The sequence below is a fragment of the Solea senegalensis genome, linkage group LG10 (genome assembly GCF_019176455.1).
Source record: "Solea senegalensis isolate Sse05_10M linkage group LG10, IFAPA_SoseM_1, whole genome shotgun sequence".
In the NCBI taxonomy this organism is placed as follows: domain Eukaryota; kingdom Metazoa; phylum Chordata; class Actinopteri; order Pleuronectiformes; family Soleidae; genus Solea; species Solea senegalensis.
Genome location: NC_058030.1, coordinates 1,323,925 through 1,333,342, shown reverse-complemented (window position 1 = coordinate 1,333,342; position 9,418 = coordinate 1,323,925). Strand labels below are relative to the sequence as shown.

Genomic DNA, 9,418 nt, shown 5'->3' with positions numbered 1-9,418 from the left:
AATTCTGAGATTAAAATTTGAATTCTGAAATTAAAGTCAGAAAGGCGGAATTCTGAGGTAAAAGTCAGAAAATCTGAATTCTGAGATTGAAGTCAGAAAGTCGGAATTCTGTGAATAAAGTCGAAAAAAAACGGTGGATTAGCCGCTGATGTTTGATGTGTTTTTATGTTTGTGACAATGTAAATGGAGCCACATCTGTCACCAGCTGTGTGTCACTCACAGAGATTAAAAGGTCAAAGTAAATGTCTCACATCAGCTCTGATATAAATGATTATCAGCACTTTAGACAGCCGTGAGTCTCCTATTATAATCCAACTGTTAAAACACTCAGTGCTTTGTATTGTTGGTACAATATTATAATGCCTATAGCACATGTGTGTGTGTGTGTGTGTTACCTTAATGTAAATTATTACATTTTACGGTGAAGACATGTTTTAAAGTTAGGTTAAGGGGCTGAGGTTAGGGGATAAGATTAGGATTAGGCCAGTAGTAATTATGGTTAAATCTCCAGGAAATGAATATAAGTCGAGACAATGTCCTCTGAAGTCATGGAAACCAGTGTCATGCTAATTATTTTGCAAAAACAACACACACACGCACACAGTGTCTTCCTGTGTGTAAGCTGCAGTTTACATCACATTACCAGTGACAGTGTAAACACACACATTCTCACTGAGAGGAAACTCAGAATTCTGAGATTAAAGTCGTAATTCTGAGAACAAAATCCGAATTATGAGGTTAAAGTCAGAAAATCGAATTCTGAGGAAAAAAAGTCTCTAAAATTCAAAGCAGAAAGTCGGAAATTTGAGATTACATTTTTTTTGCTTTGTCTAAATAAAGATGTTTCTGTTGTCGTTACAAAGCTTCAAATGTGTGAAACCTGGTTGTTTGGTCGAAGCTGATATGAAGAAAAAAAAACAGACGGAGAGAAAGTGAAGAAGAGACAGTTGAGATCAAATCTGCCTCTGAACACACACACACACACACACACACACACACACACACACACACACACAGGAGAGTGAGTGTCGGCTAATTAAGAACCAGAGGTCATCACGGCAACTGACGAGATCAACAGCGGGTTTGACAAAGGGCTGGACTGATTTTCAGGAGCTGTTAGAATGGAGCGTGCCGTGTCACATGACCACAGCCGTATCCACTTCCACGTTAACATGAGAGGAAGATTAGCAGGATGACAATCATGAGACCACGCCTCAGGGAAACCACACCGTAATCTGATTCTCTGCTCCTCAGTCACATCGTCTGATTAGTTCAAGTATGGAGGGGAGGGGCCTCTAACTCGAAATGACTTGACAGCCAATGAGCATCTCGTCTGGTCAGAAGGGGGTGGGGCAAATGGAAAAGAAATTCCAACATTCCAACAAAAGTCCAACATTTGTTATGACGGCAAATGAATGAACTGAAAATTATACCATGATATTCTGTCATTGTAATAATATTTGACAGAATTGGAAAATAAAAGCATTTTAAAAACTGATTTATTATGCAAAATAACTCTATTTATAAAACATAGATCATAGATAAGTATCTTTAATATAGATGGATAGTTGCTAGTTTGCTAGCATTGATAGATGGATGCTAGTTAAGTAGCATAGATGAATAGATGGTAGTTTACTAGCAGAGTTAGCCTAGATATATGCTAGTTTGCTAGCATAGGTAGCTTAGATAGATGCTAGTTTGCTAGCTTAGGTAGCTCAAATATATGCTAGTTTGCTAGCATAGGTAGCTGAGATAGATGCTAGTTTGCTAGGATAGGTAGCTTAGATAGATGCTAGTTTGCTAGCATAGGTAGCTTAGATAGATGCTAGTTTGCTAGCTTAGGTAGCTTAGATAGATGCTAGTTTGCTACAGGATAAGGAAAAGGTGTTAATCTTAACTTAAAACTTCAAAACTACAAACTACAAAATTGCAAATGAATCAAATAAAATGAATATTGCACATTAAAAGCATAATTTATTGCACTTAAGCCTGAAGATAGATGAATACTAACTGTTCTTGAGTTCAACTTAATCTCTAGCAATTGTGACCCAGTTTTCTGCAGGTACAGGTTATTAATCTACACATTTTTCCTTGCATATTCTTCTACATTTATATTGTGTATGCATTTGTAAATATGTGTATTTCTTTGCACATTTGTATATAAGAAGCAATTTGTCACCAAGATGTTCATATGAAGTGATCATTAGTTATAAGAGAGTGAAGATGTGGTTGGATTTAATAAGCTTAAGCTTCTTCTTACTTCTTTTGTTTGTTTTTCCACAATTTACAAAGTGTGTTGTGTTCACATGTTCATAATGAAGCCTTCATTCATTCATTCATCCATTTAAGTCTTAACGTCTCTGTCTCCTGTCAGAGAGCAGGCAGCAGAACAGCTGGTGACCTTTATCGTCATGGATCATTTTCATGGCTCTGTTTCAAGCTCCGGGACCCAGAGAACTTTCCCCGGATTTCCTCACCCTTTGTCTAGTAAATGTCACTTTGAAAGTACAATATGACTTAAACCCTTTTGCCCAATGTCTCATCTGCACATTTCCAGTCGTCTCATCAACCTCGCTGTGTATCTCTTCTGCTTTCAGGAATTCCCCCTTTCACTGATGATCTTAAAGCTCAGGTTCTTGTTGAGTAAACACTTTCAGCTCTTGAGCTACATTTGATGTGTGTTTTCCTCATAAGACCACGTTCTTCCAGGCGGAAGTCACTTCTGTGGATTCAAGGCTTAGTCTGCAGACAACTCTCGACTCCAGTGAGGCTCTAATAATTCTGCACATGCCAAACATAGAACAGCGAGGTGTGTCATCAACATCATCATCAACAGAACCAGGAAAACTGGCAGGGAAATTATAACCTTTGTAGAAACGTCTGGACTCTAATGATCGGAATGAAGAGTGACGCCACACACGCGTGTCACTGTAATGCCTCACAGTGATTTACGGGCTCGAGGCAAGTTCCCGAGGTTCTGTTAGAGTTGATGTACTGAATCTTTGTAGAAACACAGATTAAGTAAGTGTAAAACCTTTGTTTGCACAGACAGGAAACTGTCTGAGTAACATTCTTTGAGAATATTTTAAAATTCAACTTCAACTCCGTCCATCTGTGTTTGACACCAGAATTATCATAAAACTTCAAGAAAACCTCAAAAATCAATGTCTCAACATTTGGCTACAGTGAATGCTAACGTCATAATCTAAAGTCACTGACATTAGCAACGTTAGCTGCTAAATTCAAACTCCAAAGTCATTGTGATTAGCAACGTTAGCTGCTAAATTCAAACTCTAAAGTCACTGTGATTAGCAACATTAGCTGCTAACGTCCAAATCTAAAGTCACTGTGATTAGCCACATTAGCTGCTAACGTCAAACTCTAAAGTTACTGTGATTAGATATAACGTTGTACCAATACCACAACATTTGACGCTAGCAATTGCTGTAGCTAATTATTGTTTTTGACATATTAGCAGCTCCTGTGAGGAGACACCCTGCTATTGATTAGTTATTGTTAGTAGCTGTGTTAGCTAAATGATGAGAAGCTTCTGTGGTTAATCACTTTGGCATCAGTGTTTGACATTAGCGGCTGCTGTAGCCAGACGTCGTGGAATTGATTACATGTTAATAGCTACATCGGCTAATGCTATGGTATGGTACAATAGCAGCTGGTGTTGCTAATCACAGTGGCTTTAGAGTTTGTGTTAGCGGCAACTGTGACCGGATCGGTTTTCTTTGGTTTGTTAGCATCTAGCGTAGCCAGGTGCTGTGGTATAAGTGTTTGATGTTAGCAGTGTGGGTGACTCGACACTTTTCAGACGACCCCCTGACGAACATGTGAGGGCGTGTGTGTTACTGAACGGTAACATAACCTGTGTGTGTGTGTGCTCGCCCCCGTCCTCTGTGGTCTCCGTTTCATCCTGTCACAAGTAATGCACGAGTTCATGCACGAGTGAGATCAGGAAACGGCGATTAAACACAACTCTGCATGACGAGTGTGAAAGAACGGAAAACACACACACACACACACACTGTGACGCTGCTGTGCAGCCTGAAGGGATGCAGACAATCTTTCCATCCAAAAACTTTTACATGGAACCCAATCCTGTGTGCGGAGAACACGCTCAGCCAGAGGCTAATTGTCCTGAAACTGAGAACCTGTCACTAAATCTACTCATACTTGACTCCACCAAGTGTAATCTTACTGTTAGGCAGCCTCTAGTTTGTAAAGCGCTCACTCTCCTGCACCAAACCCTGGTGAGAAAATCAGCAATTTTGCATTACAGCACACAGGGTTCGTTTATCCACTGCTGCATCCATCAGGAAGTTCAAATGTCTTCATTTTAAAATTTCGGGTGTTTTAAATCTTTTATTTGGCTTTACCCAAGTGACTTAAACAGACCAAGCGAGGCAGCATTAGACTAACTCTCCTGTTGTCCTGTGAGCTAAAATCACTCATTTTCTGAATGGACTTTGGTGCAGGAGAAAGAGTGGTTTAAAAACTTTAGTTTTAAGTTACAAAAGGTTGTCTAACACAATTTAATTGGCATAGAATGAGGAACAATCAAAATTCAATGATTAATTTCACTGTTTAAAATTACAATTATGATTTAAGTCATGACACTCACACTGAATGAAAGCTCACATACGTTAAAGTAGGTTTTTGCAGTTTATTTCAACACTAACAGTAACAATGTGCTGACTGGTGTGTTTTTTTGTATTGTTCTCTGACCATGTGACATAAGTGATCTACACACACACACACACACACACACGTGTGTGTTTTCATTATTTCAACACAAGCTAAAACCACAGTCCCTTTATAGGTGTTTTTTTTTAACCAGGTTATAACTTTCAAACATGTAAGACAACATGACAACAGTCGGACAAAGACACTTGTTTGTGTGTGTGTGTGTGTGTGCAGGTGTTTGAATTCAGAACCAGGAAGGAAAACTAACACGATGACTTTGCAGCAAATGTTTTCAGGATGTTCCAAAAAAAAAAAGTGAACCGAGGCTTAAAATAGTTAAATCTCACCGTGTCCACAGACACAGGCCACTGAGGGATTTCTAAAAGAGGCTGTTTCTCCAGAAAGCATCAGTGTTAGCACAGGTGACTCACTTTGTGTGTTTCTCCGAAAGTGAAGCACTTAAACAATGTGACTGGGATTCTTTTTTTGACAAGATTTAACACAACAAGCAAACTTGATATTATATATTGTATAGCAGCTAATGTTGTTAACTAATACTGCAAAGTCTGGCTACATTAACTGCTAACATTAAATATTAATGTCTCGCCATTTGGCTACAGTAGATGCTAAAATCAAACATCATTGTCTCCACATTTGGCTAAATTAGCTGCTAAGGTCAAACCACACAGTATGACACACAGTCTGACATTAGCCGCTGCTATAGCCAGACGCCATTGATTTGACTAGATGTTAATTGCTACATCGGCTAAATGCTATGACATCAGTGTTTAAAGTTAGCAGCTAATGTAGACAGACACTGTAGCGCTAGGGTTTAACAATAGCAGCTATTGTTGTATCACCGTGGCTGGCTTTACAGTAGAGTTTGACGTTAGCAGCCACTTTATCCAAATGTTGTGGTATCAGTGTTTGACGTTAGCAGTTACTTTAGCTAAATGCTATGCTAACGGTGGCATATGGTTTTGTTTTGTTTGTTTTTCTTAGCATCTTGTGTAGCCAAACGTTGTGGTATCAGTGTTTGACGTTAGCAGCTATACTAACATGTAGCTAGCAACAATAGCTGTAGCTACTGTTGCTAAGTACAAAACATTTTTTTAAAGCAAATCTAGTAGAAGATCAAGTTTGATTATGTTGTTAATCAGATGAAATAAACAAATACAGAGAAATTGTTCAGTCCTTTGACTTTAAACATTAATTAGATATTGTTTACATTTCTGGTTTGTTTGTCATTGATTATGTTCAGTTATTAATTATTTCTTAAGTAGTTTCTGGTCGGGAACAATAATATTATGCTTTCTGGGGAAACAAGCTGCCATCAGAACAGTAACCATGGTAACGACCCACATTTAAAGGCACACATACTCCACCAATGTTGCACATAAAAGTCACTTTAGTCGTGGTGAGAGGGGACGGTTCTGTATCTCTGACACTTGAAACAAGTTGCATTATGGGAAACGTAGGATTACAGTGATTGATTCTGAAGCTTGACCCAGTCCAATAAGGATATATCTCTGCCTCTGTTGCTTCAGCTGTAAATGCTCTAATGTATTTTCTCTTAAATTGAAGGAATAATACGTTTCCTGTGATTTCAACCTCTGGTTCAGTTATTATTTGTGTTTATAACATGTGTATCTTTGAATTTCCTTGTTAAACACTGGATTATAACACTCTGGGAAACGATCAATACCACTCTCCTCTATAGTTGAAAGCTGTGATGGAATGAGCTGTGAGGGTTCCACACTAAAACTGAATAAATATGACGTTTACACTTATACTGACGATAATGTGCTTTGCTGAGGGATCATCGATTCATAATGTGCACTTTCATTTTTCCAAAATCTGACACAACATTTGGCATTTTCTCTGAAGTCGCACTGTTGTCCTTCCCCACTCGAGTGTGTCATTAACCTTAAAGGGATTGTTAAACTGTTTATTACATGCCAGTAATCTCAAGAACATGTTCACCACTTAATCTCACCACTTAAATGTCCTTTTTCCACGTTTGTACAGTGTTTTCCTCTCGTGCACCAAACCCCATTGAGAAAATCTGCATTTTTAGAGCTCAGGGACTCAGGAGCTCCTGTGCTGCCACTGCCTCGTTTGGTCAGTTTGTGACACTTGTGTAAATCAGAACCATTTGAACGCAGCGGTGGATCAACAGCTCCTCTGTGCTGTGGTGTCAAATCACTGATTTTCTCTCTGGAGTTTGGTGCAGGTGACACAAACCTCTGAGATAACATGACAGACAGATTCCTAAGAGTGTCTCCCTCCTTTGAGGACAATAATATGAGCTAATAAGTGATCTACTTTGTTGACTCTCCTCTTGGAGGTCAAAGGTCAGCATCAAGGCCCTCAGCTTATTGTGCAACGGCTACATAAGAGAGATTATTGCTATAGAACGACAGCGTCCACGCTCCCAGTATTTCCAACACTGATTTCTCTGCCCCTGAGTTCTTTTTGTCATTTTTTGACTTTGTGTCAAACTCACACCAGCGACTCACACACAGGCACGTTGTCCGAGTCCTGGCTGTGCATGGAGCTCAGACCTGTGTCCGAGTCGTCGTCGTTGGTGTCGCAGGACTTGGACAGACCTCGGGCCTGTTCCACCCAAACACTGCTCTCCTCTGCTGCTGCTGCTGCTGCTGCCTCAGTGTCAGCTGCTCCCTGCAGCTCTGCCTTATCATCATCATCATCATCATCATCATCATCAGTCACGTGACTGTTCACCTGCTCTAACTCCATGGTCTCAACTTTGGCGAGCAGGTCCAGCAGTTCGCCCTCCTTGGTCTCCCAGAGTTCCAGACTCAGGTCCAAGTCTCCTCTCATGGCGTCCAGGTCGGTCTTCAGCCTCAGGCCGATGTACAGACTCGTGTCCAGCTGGGTTCGGATCCTCTCCTCCTCCAGCGCGAGCTCGTTCTCGGACAAACTCTCAACGTCTGCTTCCGGCGCTGCCGCAGGAGCGGCGGACGCGGAGGACGCGGCGAGGCGCACCGCCTCCGCCGCCTCCTCCGCTCCCCTGTCCTCGCGCCGCCGCTTCATCCAGCGGCGGTTCAGCTCCTCCTGGATCTCGCCGGTGATGCTCTCCATCAGCGCCTCGCGCTCCGTCAGCTCCTCCTGCAGCCGCACCACCTCCTCGCAGCGGCGCGCGTACTCCTCGAACTGCGCCAGCGCCTCCGCCGTGCACCGCGCGTCCTGCCGCTCCGCTTTGCGCATGCAGTCCGTGGGAGCGGCGAGAGCGTCCGCGGAGGAGTCCACCAGGTACGTGTCCTGCACATAGTTCACCCCGTGTCTCTTGATGCGGTCGAAGTGGACTTTGGCCTCGTAGCGCTCGATCTCCCGGTCCAGCTCCTTGATTCTGTGGATCTGCTGGCGGAGGGTGTGATCCTGAGAGATCACCAGATGCACCAGCGTCTCCATCTTCTCCACGGAGCCTTTATCTTTACAGACAGTCTGCTCTTTCTTCTTGTTCATCTTGTCCAGCTTCCTGAAAGCTTTCCTCACGATGCGTCGCTGTCTCTCCTGGGACAGGTTGGCGGCGGCGGCCGCGGCGGTCCAGCAGCTCCTGGCGGTGCCTTTGAGCGCGGCGCCCGGACCCCCGCTCTCCCGGCTCTGGACCACACGGGCTTCCGCGCTGCGCGGGCCGTTGTTGGGCAGCGACGCCTCGTTCTTCACCAGGACGAAGCGCACGTTCTCCTGCTCGTCTCCCCACGCGCTCCACAGCCGCAGGATCTTGGTCTTGTTGGGTAAAATCCTCTCGAAACCTCTCCACTTCTCCACCACGCAGTAGGACTGCGGGGCGCCGGACAGCATCGCGGCGGAGCTGCCCTGCCGCAGGTTCTGGTCCTCCAGCAGAACTTTGACCACGTCCGCGCAGGTGGTTCGCTTCGTTAAGCCGGAGACGAGCTTCTCCTCCCGGCAAACCCACACCGAGATCTTCCCTTCCTCCGGTTCCATCTCCGTCAGAGGAAAAAAAAACAATAATAACAAAAGTTGTGAATCTTCAAAGTCAAACAACAAAAGTCAGATTTCTTTCAGACTTTGTTTGTAGTTCATTTAAACATTTAAACGACAAAAAATACAAAATAAATCGGTGCGTAATTTTCATCCAAACAAAATTAAAGTTTCCACTTTAAGTCCAAACATGAAGTTTGTCCTCGGAAAAGTTACATCCATGTATTTCCCCGGTTCTTCTCTGTGGTTCTGGTTCTGGTTCTGTTCCCGGGCTGAGAGCCGGAGCCCGGGACCTCATCCCTGTTGTCTCTGCCCGGCAGACTGAGCTCAGCTCCGGCGCGCAGATCCACAACAGAGCCGGAGCAGGAGGAGCGGGAGCGTCCCAGAGCCAGGACTGACTGCTCTGCTGTGAGGGACCAAACAGGAGGAGGAGGGTGTTAACTGCTGAGACACGCCCACTTCTCTCTCTCACGCACACACACACACACACCTCTGCTCTTAACTGCGAGCAGAGGTGTGGGGGCCCCTGATCATGAGGGGGCCCACAATAGTGTATGCAATTATCTTTTTTTTTAAAGACATTTTGAACAAATGTATGTTTAGGACAGGGGTGTCAAACTCAAATGACCTGGGGGCCAATGAGCATCTAGTCTGGTCAAGAGGGGGCCGGTCTAGAGAAAAAAAGTGATATTCATGATGATATGAGACAGAATTTCAAAGTAAAAGAGCTTGTTTTGATATAAAATTGCGTATACTT

General features: G+C 43.2%; 1 protein-coding gene across 1 annotated transcript; it reads right to left on the bottom strand.

Annotated features, from left to right (window-relative positions):
• Nucleotides 1-4,658: 4,658 nt before the first annotated feature.
• Nucleotides 4,659-9,057, bottom strand: rassf10a (Ras association domain family member 10a). Its single transcript, XM_044036855.1, has one exon. It carries the CDS (start codon nt 8,662-8,664, stop codon nt 7,195-7,197), a length of 1,470 nt encoding a protein of 489 aa, XP_043892790.1. The 5' UTR covers nt 8,665-9,057; the 3' UTR covers nt 4,659-7,194.
• Nucleotides 9,058-9,418: the final 361 nt, after the last annotated feature.

Excerpts from the sequence above, each read along its gene's own strand:
- rassf10a (XM_044036855.1), bottom strand. The coding sequence starts at position 8,664 with ATGGAACCGGAGGAAGGGAAGATCTCGGTGTGGGTTTGCCGGGAGGAG.